This window comes from Macrobrachium nipponense, chromosome 43 (genome assembly GCF_015104395.2).
Source record: "Macrobrachium nipponense isolate FS-2020 chromosome 43, ASM1510439v2, whole genome shotgun sequence".
Classification (NCBI taxonomy): domain Eukaryota; kingdom Metazoa; phylum Arthropoda; class Malacostraca; order Decapoda; family Palaemonidae; genus Macrobrachium; species Macrobrachium nipponense.
Window position 1 is genome coordinate 36265347 of NC_061104.1, and position 23500 is coordinate 36288846.

The 23500-nt window shown below is 37.8% G+C and overlaps 1 protein-coding gene across 1 annotated transcript in view; it reads left to right on the plus strand.

The window, feature by feature from the left end:
* The window catches only part of LOC135213650 (probable 18S rRNA (guanine-N(7))-methyltransferase), a 52150-nt gene that overhangs the window by 3754 nt on the left and 24896 nt on the right, over window positions 1-23500 (plus strand). Inside the window, 3 exon segments of the mRNA XM_064247691.1 lie at window positions 3770-3899; window positions 13197-13234; window positions 14163-14341. Coding sequence (XP_064103761.1) covers window positions 3861-3899; window positions 13197-13234; window positions 14163-14341 — 256 coding nt within the window. The 5' untranslated portion in view covers window positions 3770-3860.

The following is a 23500-nucleotide window of genomic DNA, read 5'->3' on the forward strand; positions in this document are numbered from 1 at the left end:
AGTCGGTGGTGTTTCCCCCTAGGTAGGGAGACTGGAAGATGTGAAACATCGGCTTCTTACCATTCCTAGAAAGCCGTTTTCTGACCTAACCATTCCTTACTTTCTTAACCCAACAGTAAAACAATAGAACAAGTCCACATGGCTTAGGGTTAACGGCCATACGGCCACTTGTTCACTTGAAAAAGACCACTTCTTTCACTTGATATTTAGGGGAATGAACTGGATATTGATACGGCAGCCGTACCCCGATTGCGGTAGCTATTAGTACAGCAGTGAATTGCGCATGCGCGAACACTTGTTTACCACCTCAGGCATATCAGTGACAGTAAGAAAGATGGCGACGGAACAACATGAACTGCGGAATGATACATTAGTTTTCGCTTAAAAACAGATGTTTTCAGGCTTTAACGAGCTGAAAAAAGCCACAGACATCTATGAAGACTCAAACTTTCAAAAATTGTATAGGGTAAACAATCACAGACGATCCATCGTCATCACGCTGGCCAGGCCTTATTCACTCGATATTTAATTGGTTAAACAAGAATACAATTACAAATTTAAGCATACCATTCAAAAGATTGAAGGGTATTTCTACAGAAGCACTCTGCACGGACTGCAAGGAACGTAACCGCGGACACGACATCCACTTGGGATTGGGGTGTTCAATGTATTTCGCCGTGTTTAGTACTGGCCCCCGGTGGTTAATTACAGTCATCCGAATAAATATTACTTAAAATTCTTGTTCAGGAGGTAAAGCTGCATTGAAAAACTGCAACTGCCATAGTCTAGGCCGCCGCGGATAACTACCCTAGATCTTCCGATTGAAGTGTCGTCAATATAATGTGATATATGAAAGCCCCATATGAACTAAAATAAGCATGTGACGCTCTTTGTAAAATATGTTTTCAAGGCAGTTTTGAAATCCAATATGGCGGCAATCATGAGGCTGGCCGGTCTAACCATGACACTCCACTATTTTTCCCAGCCTTCCCAGCACTCATTTGAACAATGTTAGCGTATATATGTAATGTTTATTGATCTTACTCAAGATTGCAGTTGTAATTAGCACAATAAAACAACATTTTGATGCCTATATTAGTGATTGGTCTTAATTCACTCCACATTGCAATTGAACCACGTTGCTGTTCCTGGTTCCTAAGTACTCACTCCGCAATCACAGTTACGAGCAGCAGACGACAACACTGATTATGGGTGTAAAGCTTTATTCCCTTAATTGTTTACTTTACCCATTATTTAGTTTAACTTTACTTCAAAATGTTTATTTAATTCATGTCTATTATCCCTTTTTTGCAACCAAATTAACCCCGAAAAATTACAAATATTTCGGATGTATACTTAAGAGCAGACGACGCGAGGAAAAATGACTCATCGTTGCCATTCTAGTGGAGCATCACACATGCGCCGATGCATTTATAAACTGTTTCCATGAATTCTAGTTGTCATAGTAATGCAGTAGTGATAAAATTGCTGTAATATGTATATATACTACAAATAGATACACTAATTTCACTTATTTCCCTATCGCATCTTGTAAAAGTATGCATATGCACTAACTGGCAGGTGTTGTAATTACCTTTGTATCATATTGATGCATGTACAAAAATAAAAACAAAACATTTTTGATAAAGATTTTATACAGAAACACTTTAAAACTTAAAAATTTATATAATAAATTAAGCATAAACACTTTTGCAAGATTTTGCAGTGTTTCTGGAGGATTCGCAAATGTTCGCGCTATTGTGAAGAACTCGCATATGATAATTATTTAGGTTCCAGTGAAAAGCTCGCACTATTGTGAATTCGCGTAAGTTTGGGTTATTCCTATATATTAATTAAAAAGATAGGAAAAAGCAAAAAATCCATCTTAATGTTCACAGCAAAAGTGTTAAAATTTGTCTCAGGAATCTGGTTTGTTTTCCAAAAACAATGAATAATTTTGAATGAATTATCATGAATGCATATTAGAGTAACCCAATTTATAACCATATTCTGGTGTTTACCCCATTATTTAAAGATTATCTAGCACTCTGGTATCCTGAAAGTTTGCTGGATTTCCCCTGGCTACATCCTGATAGCTGCCAACATTTACCACAAATGTGAAGGAAACACTATCCGTGTGTATGGATACAAATTTGCAGGAAATGGTTAGTTTGTTTACACAAGTAACTCGGCAAACATCAAGATGGCATCACTCGTCTACTTTTAAGATGTTTTAGTAAAAATTTCAAGAGTGTCATGGCCCACAAGTTCGCCCTGCGCATGGGTAGACCACAGTTATCCTCTGTTTAGTGGGAAATATGCCATTATTTTGGATTTAGAAGAGAACACTTTTGATACGCTGGGTAAAACACAGGGAAAGAGAATGGACATTTTATAGTTATGGTGGTCACCCCAGAATGGTTCCGTGCATTTGCAGGGCATATGGGAGCTGTATGTTTGAGAAGGGATTAGCTTAGGAAACCTATTATAAAAGGAACTATACTAACCTAACCTAACCCCTAGTACATGGTTGATAGCATTTCTGGATGGCCAGCATACTGTAACATATCTGTTCTGAAGTTGATTACAGTTAACACCCCCAAAATAACAGTAAATTCTTGATAAGCAACCAAAATGCTATAGAAAAACTCAATTTCCAAGGCAATAAGCCATGCAGAGTTATACTATAGTAGTTTTGGAATTTGGACAGGGTAACAGAGTGAAAAATTTCAGGGCAGACATGAGAGAAATATGTGTGGAGGAAGCAGAAGAACTTGTTGGAAGAACTAGCGTTTATGGAGTGTCGAGAGGGAGACAGAGAATTAGATGGCGAGATAAAGCGAAGGAAGATATGGACAGAAGAGGTTTGGTGGAGGATGACGCCTTTGATAGAAGGCAGTGTAGAAGGCGCATCAGGCAACAACCCCTTAATGTAGGGATAACGGTGGGAAAGAAGGAGAGTTCTACCAATTTAATGCAAAACGTCAAGCCCTGACCTGGCTGAGGGTCTTTGCTCCTCTTGGATGCCCCCTTAAACTTTAAACTGTTACTGCACCATTCTAGGTTTGGTAACTTCCAGTTTGTGTAAAATTGGTGCCATGAATAGTACCAGCCCCTTTGGGATGAACATAAAACACAAGACAATGGCAGTAAGGACCATGGACAAAAGGCAGTAAATATTCTGGTTGGAAACTGGCGGGAACCAGGCCGTGATAGTAATCTCAAGTTTTACCCCCCCCCCCCCCCCCCCCCTAACCCCCCCCCCCCCCCCCCCCCCACCCCCCCCCCCCCCCCCCCCCAGTAACACCATTTTTTTTTAACCTTATCTCTGTCTCTGTACTCTGCAGGGCTGTCTGTAAATTTTTACTTTAATACCAGTCACTCCCATGGGAATGAATGTTAAAATGAACAAAAGATAGTAGGCTAAATAACTTGGTTACAGTAAATTTGTGGTAGATTGTAGTATGATTTTTGCAATAAGGGCATTAAGGAGACTTATGAGCACAGCATAAAGGCAGTAAATTTAGTGCAGCAATTTGCCAAAAGTACACACCATAATTTTTTTGTAAAAAAATGTGATAGTTTCTTATGATTTTAATTGTGTCTACCCTATTTTTTTTCTTTTTTTTTTTACTTTTTTAACATAGTGTAGTTCAGGTAATGAATAGAAAATGATGAAAGGTAATATTGAATCCAACATTTATATTTCTTCACTCATTTTTGACGCAAAACGGTTTGCATTTACTAATACCCATTTTTCTCCTTACAGAATGAATTTTGTTTACAGAAGGGAATAAATTTACAAATCTAGTTGAGTGCAGTACTATTTGCAAGTGTTTTAATTGCATCAATAACCAAAGATGTCCCGGAGACCAGAGCACCAGGCTCCCCCTGAAGTGGTATGTAGTTTGATTTTCTATGTAATATAATCTTTTACAATCAGGTACAGTATGCTTTTTGTATTGCACAGTATTATATAGCATATTGCTGATTTATGAAATAATTTCATGTAAACTTTTATGGCCATCAGATTCAGTGAGCTATGAAATTTAATTACCTTTTGAATAAAAAATTAATGTATACATGATTTAAGGATCTGTGTAGTTGTATCTAAACCAGAATGTAGCAAACGTAATATGTAGATGATACTTTCAGGAAATGAATCCTGTATTTATCCACATAGGCCTTCCCAAGTGTGTTCTCATTTGTGACAACCTTTCTTTGCAACTGCAATTATGATTGGTGTTGTTGTAGAGAGCCAATTTTTAAATTTAAAATGAGCAGTTATTGGTTCTTAGTTTGCCGCATTGATTGTGAAGTTGAGAATTGTGTCAGCCAGTGATTTTCATCTTGTAAATTGCTTTGAACTTGATTTTCCACTCATTTAGCATTATCATGTATTTATTATCAAATCAACACCTGATCAGGAAATGTCTACATTTGGTGCAGATGCACAGCTTAGTGATTTTATTCAGATAATATTTAGGTGGCTCATTATATATACATGTATTTTTCATGTATGTTTACTGCACTGTTCAGGAATTTGATTGCACAGTAGCTTGAAGGGGATGCAGAGTGCCTAGCTTAATTAAATAATAATTTAAAAAAAGGTTATAATTTATGGTTTAACACTTCAGAAGAATGACTGTAACTGGTTTATAACATTATTTAACATTGATTTTTTTCTGTTTTTTTTTAGTCTGATGGCGTATAAATTTGTTAAGATACATATTAGCCTAAGAATGACATGACAAGCTTTTTTGGTCTTCCTGGCTAGTCTGGAAGGATTTCTATTATAATTACATATCTGTTTGTATCACTGGAATTTTGTTAACCTATTCCACTATCAGTTTCCTGATTATGGATGCCTTCACTACATTATCATTGTACTTTGGTTAAAAACTGTTGTGCAAATTAGTTTCTTATTAAGAGAGAGAGAGTGTGACTTGGGTATGGTACAATTTTGTAGGTACAGTGTGCAGTTCCTTCACTTAAACCATTTTCAATGTGCAATGAATGATGAATAAAGTAGAGGGGAGTCAGTATACTTGCCTCTTAGCAATAGAGTAATTTCCTTCAATTATGTCCAAGACTTTGAAGTCTTGTCTGACACAAAAACAGTGGTAGCTCTGTACATATGCTTCAGGATCCAAGAATTTACAGCTGTCAACAGATGTGGGCAATGTTGATCTCAGTGAGCAGGGTTCAAATAATTTTGGATTTCTGTAGAATTGCTTTAAAAGCATTTAAGGCGTATGAAACTCTTCTGGTCATTGTATTCATCCTTCCCTTGCTTTTCCCATCTTGTTTGTGAATTCATTTTTTAAATATTAAAGTGAATTAGTGATATCTTCTTGACAGTTACAGTACTAGTGTTTAACAGAACTTCCTACTTAGTGGCCCAGAATGAGCTGAACAGTCACTGGTTTCTTTTCTTCAACAACAGGCAAGAGAATAGATTCCCAGACAGGAGGACAATTAGTCTGTGTATCCATCTTTCTGAGCTGTGACCGTCACGTGTGCACTTTTAAATCTAGTTTACTATGAAGACTATTTGCCGAACATTGCTAGGTTCCTATTGCAAAAATTGTGGACCTCATCTATCCGACATACCAGCCTGTATGGAAAATTTGGTTAGGTTACCTGCACACTGAGAGCCCAGATGAAATCTGTTGAAACAGTTTTATATTTTATTATATATCTTTTAAGGCCAAGTGCCCTGCTGTTACAACAGTCATGGCATGCAAGGCACCTTTGTCAGACCCTTGCTATATTGTTTTGAAATTGATTCTAATATAAAAAATTTTAATTTCCTTCTCTAATCTTCTACGCCGCAAAAGCCAGCTCCTGCAAGATTTCCCAATACTTGGTCCTTGAATAAAGTTCTTAGACTCTTGTCATCCCTTCAGTTCATTGGGGCCCAATATAGTAACAACTCATATGCTCCGGAAGGCCGTCTTCTTGACTGTTTTGACATACGAAGCTTGGATTATTGAACTGGGCTCTCTTAGATAGGGACAGCGTTATATCACTCATACGCTTGTCATTTATTGTTGTCTCCTGCTCTAGCATTCCTGGCCAAGAATGATGACTTTTTAAAGGAAAAATTCCCTTTTCCCATAAGAGAATTCAGTAATTCATATAAAACATGCCCAGTTCAGGTACTCAAAGTTTCCGTATGTCACAGCAGGTATCCAGATGATCCTGTTTTTCCTACGTAGCATAAACAACCAGTGTCTCTCTACAGGGGCTGAGAATTATTTTAATGTCCCTCATTATATAGAAAGGCAGACCCTCACTCCTTTCCTAAGTTGCATGACATGCAAAAGATGAGTACTTGTTAACTTTCTTCAGAGAAGTTTCTTTCGAAAAAGTCTGAGTGGATGGGATGGTTATTAAGAGGCAGTATTCCTGAATCATGGAAGGCTCAATATTCCCACAACCAGACCTGACATATATAGGTAAGACACTGAAGAACCACAAGGGATAATACATATACAGTAGTACCTCGAGATACGAAAGGCTCTACTTATGAAAAACTCGAGATACGAAAGCCAATGCGAAAAATTTTACTGCTCTACATACGAAAAGTTTTCAAGGTACGAAAGGTTGTTGCTGTAAAGTCCCGAGATTCGCCCGGACCACTGAGAACAATTTTAAAACTCCCGCGCCGCCAACTGAGTAAACTCGCCACCATCCTCCCGCTCTCCCATTGGTTCCTGATGCTAGTCACCCCATAAGGTCCTGCTCTCCTATTGGTCAGCATCTACCCCTTGTGCTTTAAGTATTCTATTGGTAAAAGGATGCTGTAAATTGAAAAACTTATTCATGCAATACATTTAACCCTTAACAAACGCCGACTGGGACGTATTGTTTACGTCAACATTTTTTGTCTCTCAGGTGCCAGACTGGACGTATTTTACGTCGACATACAAAAGTTTTAAAATTAGCGGAAAAATACTTTTAGGCCTACCAGCCGAAAACTCTTGAATCACGCGCCTTGGGGGATGCTGGGAGTTCACGGATCAAGGTGTTGTTTTGTTTACAATTGTTACGCAGGCGCGCAAGCGCGAATTTCTTTCTTGCCGCACTAAAAAGTATCTGTGACACATCTCGGAAATTATTTTGTCACTTTGACATAATTTTTGTACCATTTTAAATTAGCCGTTACATTGAGTATTATATATGAAAAATGTGCACATTTTATGTAGAATACAACTAAAAAATACTCATGATTGTAGCTTTTATCAGTTTTGAGATATTTTCATATAAATAACGATGTGCCAAAATTTCAACCTTCGGTCAACTTTGACTCTACCGAAATGGTCGTAAAACGCAATTGTAAGCTATAAATCTTATATTTTAGTAATAATATTCAATCATTTACGTTAATTTTGCAACTAATTGGAAGTCTCTAGCACAATATTTTGATTTATGGTGAATTTATGAAAAACCTTTTCCTTACGTCCGCGCGGTAACTCTTCCGAAAAAAATTATATATGCGATTTTGGTAATGTTTGCACCCTTTTAAAATTAGCAGTTACATAAAGTTTTATATATGGAAATGTGCAATTTCATGCACAATACAACTAAAACAACCCATGGTTGTAGCTTTTATGAAATTTTGAAATATTTTCATATAAAAAAAAATAGATAAGTGAAAAATTTTCAACCTTCGATTCAACTTTGACTCTACCGAAATGGTCGAAAAACGCAATTGTAAGCTAAAACTCTCACATTCTAGTAATATTCAGTTATTTATCTTCATCTTGAAAGAAATTCGAAGTCTCTAGCACAATATTTGATTTATGGTGGTGAATTTAAAAAAAAACAAAAAAAAAAAATTTCCTTCCTCCGCGCGCGGATTCTCCGCCACAAATCTCCGAAATGCATATGTCCCATTCTCGGAATATTGCTCCGTTCATATAGGCATTTTCATAGTTTTTATATATGAAAATGTGCGCAATTTCATGTAGAATAATACGCTTATATTCTAGTAATATTCAATCATTTATCTTCATTTTGCAACAAATTGGAGGTCTCTAGCACAATATTTGATTTATGGTGAATTTATGAAAAAAATAACATTTTCTTTACGTCCCCGCGCGGTAACTCTTCCGAAAAAATCATACGTGCGATTGTGGTAATGTTTGCAACATTTTAAATTAGAGCCGTTACATAAAGTTTTATATATGAAAATGTGCGCAATTTCATGTAAAATACAACAATAAATAATTGAAGGTTGTAGCTTTTCTCATTTTTGAAATATTTGCATATAAATCACGATAAATAGAAAAAAAACCACGTTCAGTCAACTTTGACTCTACCGAAATGGTCGAAAAACGCAATTGTAAGCTAAAACTCTCACATTCTAGTAATATTCAGTTATTTATCTTCATCTTGAAAGAAATTCGAAGTCTCTAGCACAATATTTAGATTTATGGTGAATTTAAAAAAAACAAAAAAAAAACTTTCCTTCCCTCCGCTCGCGGATTCTCCGCCACAAATCTCCGAAATGTGTACGTCCCATTCTCGGAATATTTGCTCCGTTTCATATTAGGCATTTCATAGAGTTTTATATATGAAAATGTGCACAATTTCATGTAGAATAAAACGAAAAATATTTGAAGGTTGTAGCTTTTCTAATATCTGAAATAATTGCATATAAAAAGAAATATATAAAAAAAATTCGACATTCGGTCAACTTTAACTCGTCAGATATGGTCGAAAAAACTGCAGTTGTAAGCTAATACTCTTACAGTATAGTAATATTCAATAATTTGTCTTCATTTTGAAAGAAATTGGAAAGTCTCTAGGACAACATTTAGATTATGGTGAATTTTTAAAAAAATATTTGCTTACGTCCGCGCGTTACGAATTCATGCATTATTTTGTGATAGTATTTTCTCTGTGTTGCTTTTATCGTTTTACAATGTGTTATATACCAAAATGATCGCAATTTAGTGTACATTACAACGAAAAAAAAGTAACTTGTTACCTTTAACCGTTTTGCGCACAGTGCGATTTGAATACAATTATATATGAAATTTTCGTTTTGCGCTATCATATATCGCATTATTTATATATGATAATGATAATTTTTTTCATTTCTGATGGTTGCATACTAAATTTCAGCCAATGACAAAAAAAGGAGCCAAAATGAACTCGTTAATCTTGAAAAACTAAGCGTGTGCTGTGATTTTTTGAAAAAAATATTTTTTCCGCTTCAGCGCTAACTCCGAAACACCTCCGGCACACGGGAGACAATTTTTATTTTACTGCTTCGGCGTTTAAGGGTTAATAATAAAAAAAACATTAGTTAAAGATAGAATAAAGAATAGAAATGAATGGTTATTATACTGTTTGGTAGTTTCAGTAGTTGAAGAGAGATAATGAAAATTTATGGCTTACTGTGTAAAGTGATTGCTTGTCGATCATTCGATACTCGTAAGTGCTGGATTTAAACAGACGTTTGGAAGCTTTTTTTTTGTTTTTTTTTTGTTTGTTTATTATAGTTAATAGTTACTTAATAATTATTTGAAATGAGTACATGCAATACATTTAATAAAAACTTTTGAATTATATATCATAAACTATAAAATAAATCAGACTGCCAACAAATACGTTTTTTTAGAATTCTTCTTCTGTTTTATTATTACGTTACGTATACGTATGTTTCATTATAGCTGTCAGTAACTCGGTATCTCCATTAGGTAAAGATAGAATAAAGAATAGAAATGAATGGTTATTATACTGTTTGGTAGTTTCATTAGTTGAAGAGAGATACTAATGACAATTTATGGCTTACTGTGTGCTAGGAAAAATGATTGCTTGGCTCTCGTTCGATACTCGTAAGACGGGTAAGAGCTGAATGTAAACAATCGATTGGAAGGTTTGTTTTTTGTTTGTTTGTGTATTATAGTTAATGATTAATTAATAATTAGTATTTGAAATTAGTACATACTGATTATTTATACATTTTATTGGCATATTCTAAGCTTTTAGCTCTTAGGTTTAGATGTCAGAATCATAGACTAGGCTACAGTAGCAACCACTAACATAGGCTAGGCTTATTGCTAAGGGATATATGCTAAATTCCTAATATATGCAGTAAAAATGGGGTTGAACATTACATGCAGTTGAATATTACTCAAGTATGTACAGTATTTTGCCTTTTTGGAGTCATATTTCTTCCGTCGGAATTGGCGTTGTAACCCTAGAACATGTGTTTTAGGCCTTGGAAAATATAATTTACTGGGGTGTTTTTGGAGGGCTTGGAACGGATTAGCCATTTTACATGTAAAATGTGTTCCAAGATACGAAAAACTCATAATACGAAGGCCGCCTCGGAACGGGATTAATTTCGTATCTCGAGGTACCACTGTACAGTACTAAAGGTTTGCTGATTTCCTGTTCTTTATTGCTAAACCTTAATCAGGGGTTTCCAGCATAAAGAAAACTGTTGATAACCTGTGACTTTACCTTTGATTGAAAATTCTTGAACGGCTATTGCCATGAGTGTTGTGGTCATGCTGAAATATTGCTAGGGAAGACCCAATAAACCCACAGCGAGACCAATGTAATAAGTTAAGTCACCTTGGAATGGGATAGAATGTTATATATATAAGTTTGGGTGTTGTTTTCTGTTTTTTATTGCCAAACCCTAATTATTGTTGTTATGTTATTGAAAAGAATGGCAGAGTTAACTGAATTTATCTTATAAAGAATATCTCTATTTTTATGATAACTTGTTTTCATAATCAGCAAGACTGCTAAGTAATTTGGCCTATTTTATTCATGATACCAGATTAACACCATGAATATTGGCCAACCAGATTAACACCATGAATATTGGCCAATTACTTAGCAGTCTTGCTGATTGTGAGAAACGAATTATCAGAAAAATAGAGAAAATTCTTTTCAAGATAAATTTGGTTAACTCTCCCATTCTTTTCAATAAGACGTATCCGAGAAGGTCTGCTTCCTGCTTATAATATTCTTCTTATTATTATTGTTGTGTGTTGGAAGTAAACACTCTTTTTAACATGTTTTATTAAAAGTAATTGCTGTATCAGCAGCATTAATTTTATATAGGTTCTTCTATATTTTCCTTTCAATGGTTTTCTTATTGTTGCCTAAACTGATGAGCAGTGCACTGAAGGTTGGCATGTCTAAAACATGTAATTATGAAAGTCAATATATTATTCAAAGATGTCGGAGGCAGTAGTAAACTTTTGGGGTATAACCCTTAGAGTTTCTTAAGGGTAAAGTTGAATTCGAACTCTGGATTCTGAATACTATTCCTTGGTAGGGGCTGTACCGGTTCGTCTGGGACTTCAGACATCCTCTTAGACGGAGGTAAGTGATGGACAGAAGCTGGAGGATGAGTCTGTCTGCTTATTACTGGCTGTACGGCGGAGGTCTTCACGCTGCTGCTTTTTCATTAGCTATTGATTAGCGAGCTGCTTTATGGTTGGCTGCCTGGCTTTGGGCTCAAACCCATTCCAAGAGCAGCAAGCTCAGCAGTTGTGCCAATCTTCTCAGTTGTGTGACATCATGCCGGGCTTCATTTTGATTGGTCTTGAATTAGGGCATTTTCGGGCAGCAATACGGTGTTGTTTGTTGGTAATGGTGCATTTCTTCTCATGCAGGTCAGGAGCAAAAAGGCTCCTGGTCATATTCATGGAGGGCTTTTGCTCCTGGTTGAGTAATGCCTCCAGAAGGCACAGGCGGCGAGGGTCGGGTGCTCTCCCTATTATCCTAGTGTTGCGGATAATACAGTTGCGGGAGATTGTGGCTTGGTGGGCGGAATCACACCTCACCGCCCACCAAGACAATCTCCTGCACCTGTGTTATCCACAACACTAGAGTAATAGGGAGAGCACCTGACCCTCGCTGCCTGTGCCTTCTGGAGGTATTACTCATCATCCAGAAGCAAAAGTCCTTCATGAATATGACACAGGAGGCCTTTTTGCTCCCAACCTGCATACAAAGAAATGCACCACTACTGATGAACAACACCATATTGCTGCCCAAAAATGCCCCAGTTCAAGAAAATAACACCAGAGAAAACTTTACTACCACCATCAATAATACCAGCAGTGAGGTCATGCAGCCATTGACCAATCTCATGCAACTGAGTAGATAAGCACAATGCTGAGCTTGTGCTTGGAAACTGGTTTGACCCCACAGCCCAGCAACTAATCATAAAGCAGCGTGAAGACCCCGCTGCACCGCCAGTACATAAGCAGACGGACTCATCCTTTGGCTTCAGTCCATCACCTACCTCTACCTAAGAGGATGTCTGAAGTCCCAGATGATATGTCGCGGCCCCTATCAAGGAATATTCAGAATCCAGAAGTCAAATTTAACTTTACCCTTAAGAAGTAATCCTAAAAACATACCACCCACTCCAAGATCTGAAGTCTACGTGTAAAATAAAAAGTGCATTGTGATTTACTAAATTAAAAGCAGCACTAAAATCTATTCAGAATTAATCTACACTCAAGACCCTTATCAAGGTTCCTTTGCAAAAGAGCATCACAGGTACGTACCTAGCTGCTTCCTATATGCATATTTTCTATCAGCATTTAGGACGAACAGCGGTTACTCTATCAGAAAAGGAAAAATCTATTTTTGTTGGCTGCTGTGAGTCCTCAAACTCACCCACTTTCCTTGTTAAAAGGCATGGGACTTGGGTGAACATTTATCTTGCACAGGCTCTTGCCCTGAGTCTTTTAGATTCTATTACTGTACCACAGTATGTAATGGTGGTGTATGTTTTATTCTCAGCTGGGTATCTGCTTTGAACGTGTGATATATATGATTGATGGGTTTGTGGTGAAATACATTGTATGTTTTAAAAGATCATACAAACTAGTAATTCACAAGTTCTGTTGTTCTAACCTCACTGATTGCTCTTCACAAGCAATGCAGGCAACACAAAATGTGAGTACGTATTGACTGTTGTGGACCCTTGTGTATCTGAGCGCACAAAAAACTTCAGTGTCTACTTAGGAACCATACATAAGAATATTGGTTATTTTTGAGTGATGGGTTTAAATGGGAAAATCAATATTTTTTTTCCAGAAAGTTGAATGTTTTTTAAAAAGTTAAAAGTCGTTTAGATATTATTTGATATTGTCGCAAATAATAAAAAACTTTTAACAGTTAATTGTTAATCTCTTCTTTTTCAGTATTATGGAATTGATGAAGCATCCAAGTACACTCAAAAGTAAGTACGTCTAGTTATATATGACAAGGAATTGTATTTATTTATAACAATCACAAAAAGGGCACTTACTTATGACATATTTCAAGCTATAACTATGAGTATAATGTAGTTGAAAATGTGCTGCAGTCAGTCATATTATACCAACTTCACAGTCCAGACAGATACCCTGACTTAGTCTTTTGTCCCCCCTTCCCCCCCTCCAAAGAAAGTGGGGGAGTAAGTACTGTTCACAACACTATTGCCACTTAGATTGCAGACATCCATCCACCAACCCCCTCATATTTCGAGTCTCCTTATTGGGAACTGCTGCTCTATAGGATAACCTGAATCATTGTTTTTTTTTTTAGCAAGGTTTATCAGCTTTTTTTTATACATATATTAATACTGTACTGACCAGTTTTTACTTGTACTGTCTTTAGATAGTAGGTACTAAGTGTAGGAATTGTGAAAGAAAGTATTTAAATATGTGTTAGGAGAATTTTCATCTTCTCTTTATGGTAAAAAACAAAAAAATAGACTTGCTCCTGGAATCATTGCAGACTGTGATGCAGATATGTGATTTATAGGTTTGGATGAAAAACTTTTTATTTTATTAAACCTCGTATATTTGTATCCAGTCTTTTTTGCTAGCTGTCAGTCTATATATGAATATAGTGTACTATAATTGACTTCCAAGATATTCTAAAGAGGAATTGCTACATTTTTTTCTAAATCCTTCCTAGAAGCAACTTTACTTGATTTGGACCATTGTATGAAATTGATATATAAAGAATTTACCTTTTAAAAAAAGTTCATTAATATGGCTTCCTGAAATGTCAAGAATATTACTGTATTTGTGTGCTGCTGTAGTCAGAAAAAGTATGAAATTTTTTGGTACTTTGCGTGATTTACCCTTCTGAGCCTGATTTTTTTTTTATCTTTTTTTAAGTACTCGTGTAATCGAAGTCCAAGAAAAATGCTCCGAGAGAGCTCTCGAGTTACTTGCCCTTCCTGATGATACTCCTGCACTTCTCTTGGATCTGGGTTGTGGTTCAGGTCTGTCAGGAGAAATAATAAGTAATCAAGGTCATCTGTGGATTGGCTTAGATATTGCACCTGCTATGTTGGGTAAGTACATATATATTCATGTATAGAACTCAGTATAATTTTAGGCACAAAAGTCAGTCAGTCTTGGAAGAGAGGCATTAAGATCTAAGCATGCATTCATTAGACAAACAAAGTAACAAGTGTATTTCATCAGTTTAAATCTTGCATAACATCAGGGGTGTTATTCAGGAAGAAAGCTTGATTTTATTCTTTAATAATGTTGCCAGTTAGCAACAGTAACCTCCTTGATAAATTTATGGCTTTGTTCTGGTTTTCACAGTTTTGTTTGTCACCAGTACAATTAATGCAGTAGTATCTTTCCTCTTCCATTGGGTATGCTGTATATTTCATAGAATGCTTTGTGTTTAGATATTTCTTTACTCGGAAATTGGAAAGAATTCTCAGCACTAAAGACCAACTTGTATTGAATTCAGGTATTTGTTCAGGGCACAAACCATTGCCTTTCTAGTGGGTACTGAGATTCAAACAAAACATTGTACCTTTGAAGGTGTTTTTAGGGACTTAAATAAAGTAAAATAAGAAAACCTTATTCCCTACTTATCTACTTATGTTCTAGTTATGGATCAACCTAGGTACAATAGACATCTGGTTATTTTAAGTTTGTGAGTGAATAACCAGATGTCATTCCCCATTATTGTTTTATTATGTGTTGAGAGTCCACCATGAAGAATTATATAATTAAATTGAACTGCTATCATTGCGTATGTTATCCCCAAAAGACTTTTTTTTATTCAAATACCTTTATGTGCACATACTTAAATAAATTCAACCACCTTCCAAAATATTCCAAAATTAATGTTACACTTCAATATTTTGTTTTTGTATTTATTTTGTTCAAGTTTCTAGGAAAATAAAACTTCTGCTAATCTGACTCCTTTCACTCTTTCAGTTTTTAATGAATAATAATCTATCATTTACACTTTTATTAATTAATGATTGGTAAAAGAAATTTACTGCAAGGGATTTTTGGGCTGATATTCAGTATTTCAAAGCGTACATAGGTTTTTAGATGGATGGAAATTATTTTTCTGCTTCTTCACTTCACTAATTTTATTTTGTTATCCTTTTGCACCTAGCCAAGTTTGAACTGAAAATAATAATTACTGTACAACTACGTAGAGACATTTTTATAACAGTAATTGAAAAATCAAACACTTATTACAGTTAAACTGATAATTTCCATGTAAGCGGTAAAGTTATTAGATTGAGCAGACAGGTATAAAATTATTTTAACTCTGGACTGAAATGTTTTTTGCTTCTTTCAAATTTTTTATACCCTGTCAGCATCGCATTTATATTTTGAGAACTACTGATTAATAAACATTTGTAGAGAAAATGTTGCCCATGTAGTATAGGTATTTACATAGGAAAAAGCTTCAAGTTTATAGTTGTTGGAAAATACTTAACTGTCTTGTATTCCCAGATATTGATACCTTCAACAGCATTATTTACCTTACTTTAGATATATTTACCTTACTTTAGATATTAACCCTTCCCTTCCAGGTTTTTTTGTTTTCAAAAATATCTTAAAAATTTAGGTTCTTTATTTGTTTATAGTTCTTATGTATAAGAAAATATATAGTGGCTGATTTTTGGTAAAAAATCATTAAAACTTAGAAAAATATTAAACTTTTAAATGTGTTGACATTCCCGAGTTACTCGTAAGTCATATGATTAACACTATTGGAATGTAATTTTAAATCATGCGGTATTATAAAGAAGTACATTGAATGTAAAAGAAAGTACTAAGAAGAAAATAAAGTTAAGATTCATGTATCATTAGAAAATTAGTATCTTCTTCATGGTTTAAAAGTTATGAACTTAGAATTTGCAGGAGCACTGTCTGAATTTGGAAGTTCATAAAGTAAACAGGGCCTACCCACAACTGTTGACAAATATGAATACTAAATGCATCGTATAGGAAGAATAATAATACAGGAATTCACCAAAGAATTAGTAAAATCAGGAAGGTAGAAATAACTAGGAATATTTTATAAGAAGAATACATGGTGGTTAATCATGAATGTGATTGGGATAATCAGGGATAGGATTAAGCTTTTGATTTCATACTTGTGTTGTTTAGCTTCACTTGAGGAGCAATTACTTGATTTTCCATGAAACTTAACTGTAGAGTAAGCATACTTAAATCAAGGTTTCATATGCTGAGAAACATAAACAATTTATTTTTGGTAGTCCCTGTCTCGTCCTCAAGGAGTTTACCCTTCCATGGTTTAACCAGAGCTCCATGGTGACCATACTGATGTCAAAAAATTCTCTTTTAGCTGGTCTTGTGTCATAATGATAAACATTATAACACTTGATAGAGTATAAATGGACTCAGGATAAGAGGGCACTTTCTCTTATCGTCAATGAATGCTAAATCTCAGTGTGGGGGCTTTTTAAGTTACACAAATGGAGCAGGATACGAATGGGAACAGCTCTGAAAGGATTGTTAAGTAAAACTCTGACTTTTCTTAACCTACTGTAATGAGATTTATTTTACAGTACAAAAGCTTTCATCAAAAGTTATCCTTTAATACCTAACTAAGCCGAACGTAACATTATGCCAACCACTTCAAAACGGAAACTTAATTCCTCTTAATATTAATCTAACTTAAATTTACATAACTTACCCTTACCACCCAAAGAACCTTAATCTAATATTGGTATCAGTCATTCCTATAAATTTCCCACAACCATCAAAAGAACCTTTGTCTAATTTTAATATAGTACACATCCTAATCCTCAGAATGAAACACTTCCAGTTCGTTGAAAGATAAATCTTCTGAGAAGTCTGCTTGGCATTGTACAACAAAGATTATTTGAGATCCAAATGTCTTTTTCTCTTCTTCTTTACTTTAAATCAAATTCTGTAAACAACTTCACTGTTGGGCTGATTCACACTGATTCCTCTTTCAATGTTTTTGAGTTCCATGCGGGAAAATTCTTAGAGCACGACGTTACCCATGCCAATTATGTGAAGATTTGTACAGATGGATCAAAGTCGGATAGTGTGTGGGTGTGATGTTATCCCTGGTGATACAGCCATATACAGCTAAATTACCCGACTTTGCATCAATATTTACTGCCGAATTAACAGCCGTAGTCTCTGCCTTAGATTTAGTTCTTCAAAGTAGTGACACTAATTTTGTCATATACTCGGATTCTAAAAGCACTTTAGAAGCTATCAAAAGATTTAATAGCTTTCATCTGTTAATCCAGAAACTTCAGGAGTCTCTTTTTCGTATATATTGTCTGCGTAAGTCAGTCTCTTTCTGTTGGGTTCCTTCTCACGTGGGGATTCACGGAAACGAGACTGCAGACAGGGAAGCAAATTATTATTATTATTAATAGGGGGTTAGTTTTTCCAGACCTCTGAGTCTCAAGTAGACTCTTCTCGGGCTGGTTCAGGGAAGCAAAAGCTGCTGGCACTTTGCCAGAAACAACCTTCAGGAAAGTGCCTCATACAGACCTAAAAGGTCCTATTAGGTCTTATGTATTAAGTAAATGGCAAGAAAGGTGGACTTCTCCTCTTCTTGCCAATAACAGTAAGTATAGAAGTATTAGGAAAAATATACAGCCGTGGCCTTCGTCATTCCAGCTTGACAGACGAGCAGAGATTATTTTAACGAGGTTAAGGATTGGGCACACTTATTTAACCCATCAATTTATTCTAGAAGGAAGCAGCCCACCAGTGTGCTTACTGTGACGAGATACTAACAGTGGAGCACATTCTGATGGTTTGCCCCAGATATTTTAACCAAAGGGGAAGATATTTCCAGGGTAAATCCCTCTCAAATATCTTTGGAGATGAAGCAGACATTTCTGCTCTCATCTCCTTTTTAAAGTGTATAGAAATTTTTAATAATATTTAGATAAATTTTCATATATCATATACAGATTTTTAAGGACATTAAACTATTTTTAATATATATTACTCCATTCATTAAAATTCATTTTGTTCATGAAACTTACCTGACAGATATATATATAGCTGTATTCTCCGAAGTCCGACAGAATTTCAAAATTCGCGGCACACGCAGTGGGCGGCCAGGTGGTAGTACCCATTCCCGCCGCTGGGAGGCAGATATCAGGAACTATTCCCATTTTCTATTCATATTTTTTTTCTGTCGCCGGTTGGTAAACAACTGTTTACAGACCTCCGCCTAGGATTTTGAAACTTCATTAGCCGCTTAAGTATCCTAATTATTCTTTCGATTATTGACTTGGATTTGTGGCTAGGCATACGCTATCGTAAATTTTTTCATTGCATTTGATGTCTGAAGCTAGTTAGCCTAGTTTCAGACTTTGTTGTCTGCATGGGGTAAGGTGAGGCTACCGGAACTTTCGGTAGACACTCGCTTAGTATATATGACGTTTACATGTTTTCTTTGCATAAGTTCAATGTAATTAGTGTAATGTGTGACTGATTACGGAAGAAGTAGGATTCATGTACGCATTTTAGAGCGTGTTAGAATCAGGAGTTTTCCTCCACAGTAAACAGAAGTTAGAAATAATGAACCTTCTAACCTCCTGTAGATTTTATTTTGCCTAACCCTGTGGTATGGCTTACGGGCCTAGAAGAAGTGTCTGCTAGAGGATTACATCAAGTAATCTTAGACTAAAGTGCTCGCTCTCCAATCAGTGTTGTGAAGTGTAGTGCCCCTGTGTTGTGGAGGGGGCGTCAGATCGGCCCCATAATGCCTCTAGGCCTGGACCTCTGTCGGACTCCCAGGACGCAGGGAGAGGGCATGTCGAAAAGCCCGCAAGAGGGCGGGTTACGGGGCTCCCCACCGATCTGGCGTCCCTTCGGCAGGACCTGTTGACGATTCCCAGGCTGCTAAAGATCGTGCACGTGCACGAATCTTGAAGGATTGCTTCTTCTCGTCCTCCGAGGCGTCCTCCCCCCCCCCGCGCAAGGGTTGGAGCTCTCGGAAGGACTCGCGCCCTCTAAGAAGCTTTAGAGAGAGGACGCTTCACGTCCTCTCTCTCGTCAGGAGGGAAACGTCAGATCGGCCCCATAACGCCTCTAGGCCTAGACCTCTGTCGGACTCCCAGGAAACCAGGGAAGAGGGCATGTCAAAAGCCGAAGGAGGGTTACGGGTTTTTCATGCTGATCTGGCTTCCTTTCGGCAGGGGGGTCTCCTGTTGTCGCTTCCCAGGCTGCCGAAGATCGAGCACGTGCACGAATCTTGAAGGATTGCTTCGTCGTCTCCGACCGGTCCTCCCCCAACACAGCGGGGTTGGAGCTCTCGGAAGGACTCGCGCCTCTTAAGAAGCTCTCGTCACGAGAGGATGAAAGAGTCCTGTGCCCTGTCAGGGCTCTCAAATTTTATTTACTTAAACGAAGGAAGTAAGAGGTCCTTCGGGTAATTTGTGGTGCTCAGGAAGAGACCACATTTACCCTTTTCGAAGAATGCACTGGCTCTTTTCCTAAGGGACATATTAAGGAGGCTCATTCATCTTGCCAGAAGAGTGATTTGAGCCTCCTGCGAGTGAACGCTCATTTATACATTATTAAGGAGGCTCATTCATCTTGCCAGAAGAGTGATTTGAGCCTCCTGCGAGTGAACGCTCATGAAGTTAGAGCTGTTTCAACCTCGCTAGCATTCCAAAAGAATATGGTAATCAAGGACATTCTTGATTCCACCTTTTTGGAGGAGCAACTCAGTATTCGTCTCCTCTCCTCATGGCGCTCCGTATACGTTATGTAACGTTCGCTTTACTTCGAAAGAGCATAAGTTGACGTCCGGCAAGCTGCTTTGCACAGTCAAACAACTAATGTCTCTGGTTCGGCATAAGAAGGGCAATTTAGACGTGAGGAAGCTTTTGGAGGTGCTCGACGTCCTATAAGTAGAGACATTCTCCAGTACGCTCGGCAAGCACCTTGCGAGGGTGTCTTTCGGACGCTCGGCGTTCCTGTGCTGAGGGCGTTTCTGGAGATGTTCTTTTGCATTACTAAGACGCAAGTTGCCGCACAGGCGGCCACTGTCTTTGTAAGAAGGTATGAAGGTCTTTAAGGCCCGTCTTAAGTGAAAGAAAGCCGTACGTCTTCCTTTAGTGTTCACACACTTCAGGAGCAGCGTGCGGCTCTCCATGGAGACTCGCATGAGGACGTCCCTTGAAAATATTCAACGTCATCCGCAAAACGCGGTTCGTCATAACATTGAGATGTTGGCAAGGTCGCTCGCCAGGACGCCTCTTGGCGGGCCTTGCATGCTTCAGCGCTTATGAGGACGCTTTTGTGGACATTCGCCAGGACGCTTCGGTGGAAGCTCGACAGGACGCTTTGCGAGAGAAAAGACTTGTAGACAGCGTCTTATTTGCTGTTCAGGACGTTTCTTAGGACGCTTGACGCTTTCTAAACGCTCGTCAAGAGGAGGTTTTTTCAAGGACTCTCCACAGGACATTCCTTTACAGAAATTTTTAAAGAAGGATTCGGGAGTTAGCGGGAGAGAGGACATACCCGAATTTTTTCTTCGATCCCTCTTGCCTCTTCATCGATTTCTCTGAGAATCGGGAAGATTATATACTCGGATTCCTGGGTGACTTTCGGTCATGTTAAAGGGTTTTTCCCCTATTAGCAAACTGCCAATTGTTTTGTCAAGTAAGGACGTTTTCCCCATTGTCAAGATACTAAACGTTTTGTCATTTTAGTGGGGGACCCCACCTATAAATAAAGGGGTAGTTCTCTTTGACATAGATTTTAACGTTTTATACGTTAAGCGGATAAACTCGTTAACAAATTTCGGAAGAGCTCTCATTCATTTTCAGAGGCTCATCCCGGGGGAGTAAGAAAAAAGACTTGTAGACTAGATCCAGGAAGTCTTATGTCCAATATCATAAGAAACATTGAACGGTTCTTTTCGATCCTCGGTTCTCTTCTTGATGATCTCTATTCGAATATTACTCCCTTTTCTTGGCAAGAGTCTTGGCAAAGAATCAAGGAGTTCTTTTAAAAAGTCTCATTCATTAGAACGTGGACAGTCGTTTTCCTTTCTTTCTCTCTTCCTCGTCGAGGAAAGATGTAGTAGAGAATTCGATGTTCAAATTACTAAACCAAATACTTACGTAGTTTATCTTTGCGTCATTTTGCTAACGCATGGGTCAAGTCATATACGCATATCGTATTTACCTCTGCGGATAGAAGCCGAAAGAACTGTTGTTCTAATGTATTTAATTGTCACTCCCTTCAACCTTCCAAGAGTTTTCGGAGTAAGAACAACTCTTCAGGTATTGTTACGGGACAAACACCAACTCAGCTTCTGTATTTAGCGAATTTTGTTTCGTTTAAATATGCCTGCTTGAGAGTTTCCTTTTGCTCGATAATTTCATACCTATCCCTTCGTAAAAGGAGTAGCTGGCAACTCAGGCAGATAGTGCGAGACGATGAACAAGGCTGCTGTTACTGTGATCTACGCAGTACCGGCTAGCTCGGTGACATGCGCAGTTGGTTACGCTCTCTCTCCCTTGCGGGAATGGCTGAATAAGCCGTCTCTCTGCCCTACAATCATGGATTTTAGCCTCGGGTTGAGGAAATTCTAGTAATCTTGAAGAATGAACACGCCTTCCGTTTACTTAGATAATTTCAACAAGATATCTCTTATACTTGTTCGGTGCGGGTTTACCGCACCGGTAACAAATTATGTACGAATCTACCGCGGCATAGCACTATAATAATGCTCTCCTGCTTATGCAAAGCGCAGCCTTATTTAGGGAAGAGCAGGCTGAGTGAGGGAATGGATGAGTTTGCTGGGGACCATTTCCTCGCTGGAGAAGTGTCTTCCCCTGAATAAACAGCAATTCAGACCTCTACATTTTTTCCTCACGAAGAAATTGGAATAACATCAAAGATCTAGTAATAATTCTAATTTTCTCTCAACGGCTTGAGGATCACCTCGGGTGATAGCGAGAGGGTGCCAGACATCCAGAACAGAGGAACAGATGTTCTGGAACATTGTCTGAAAGAATGGAAGCAAACTGGTCGGCTCTCCAGTTCCTCGAAGGGTGAGTTTTGGATCGAGTGGCCCAAATCATCTCGGATAATTTCTCAGCTCTCTCATAGCTCAAGAAGAGAGAGTTGGTTATGGGCTTGGGCACGGAACGTAAACGATCCTCAAGAGGTTCGTTAAACTAGTGCACGTCCGTGCGCGTCTTCTCGATCGAAGGCAACAACTACTGACGTCTGAGTAATCCTCACTTAGAAGTATGTCGAAAGTTGAGGAGAGACTGAGGGCGTCCTTTCGTTAGTTTTTCGTAATATGAAGACGAAGGAGCTTCCTCTTAAGTTGTTCCCTTATTCATGATCCTAGAGGATTAGCTTTAGTCTCACATGTTGGCCTCTAAGAGTTGGATTCACAGAGGTCAGGTAATCAGAGAATTGTCCAAAGACCCTTCCCGAGAGAATCGTGTAATCTAACATCGTCACTTAGTGAAGTATCTAATATCTCTCTCTCTGAGTCTGAAGGCGTTCAGACTATCGAGAAGCGATAAGATCTTCAAGATTAATGGCAGTCTCTTGGCCAAGGCAAAGCAGTGCTGCCTATTTTCAGTGTTCAATCGGAGGGGGCCGTTTCTGGAGATAGTGAAGGGAATGACTGTTCCTCCACCTCGACCTCTGTGAATTTCTTTATGGTTCTATCTTTCCGTATGAGTATGAGATAAGCTAGAAGTCCTAACTATTGTAGAATATGCAAATATGTTGTTGATGGCCTCTAGGCTCAGAGATTCGGTTCTGTCAAACAACAAAGCTTCACGATCTTTGAGGTCTGGGGAGATCTTGAAATTCTCTGGATCGCAGGTTCTGGCATGGAACTTAGACGTAGTCTGAGTTTCTGATGCCAAAAGCATTTCGAACCTATCCTTTCTGCGAACTTAATACACGTGACCAGAAGGCTAACATCTCTAACCGCTCTAGCCACGGCAAAGAGGGTTAGTGAGGTTTTAGCCATCATCAGAGGTTTTAGCTTTAAAGGACATAATGCGGTCTGTCCTCTAAGCCTTCCGTTCTTGATAAAAACGAAAACCTGTCTAACCCTTGACCCGAAGGCTTGGAGACCAAGGGTATGGCACAAATTATTGGGCAAGGGCATTAGAGAGTCCTGTGCCCTGCGGGTCTCTCAAGTTTTATCTTGATAAAACTATAGAAAGTCGAGGTCA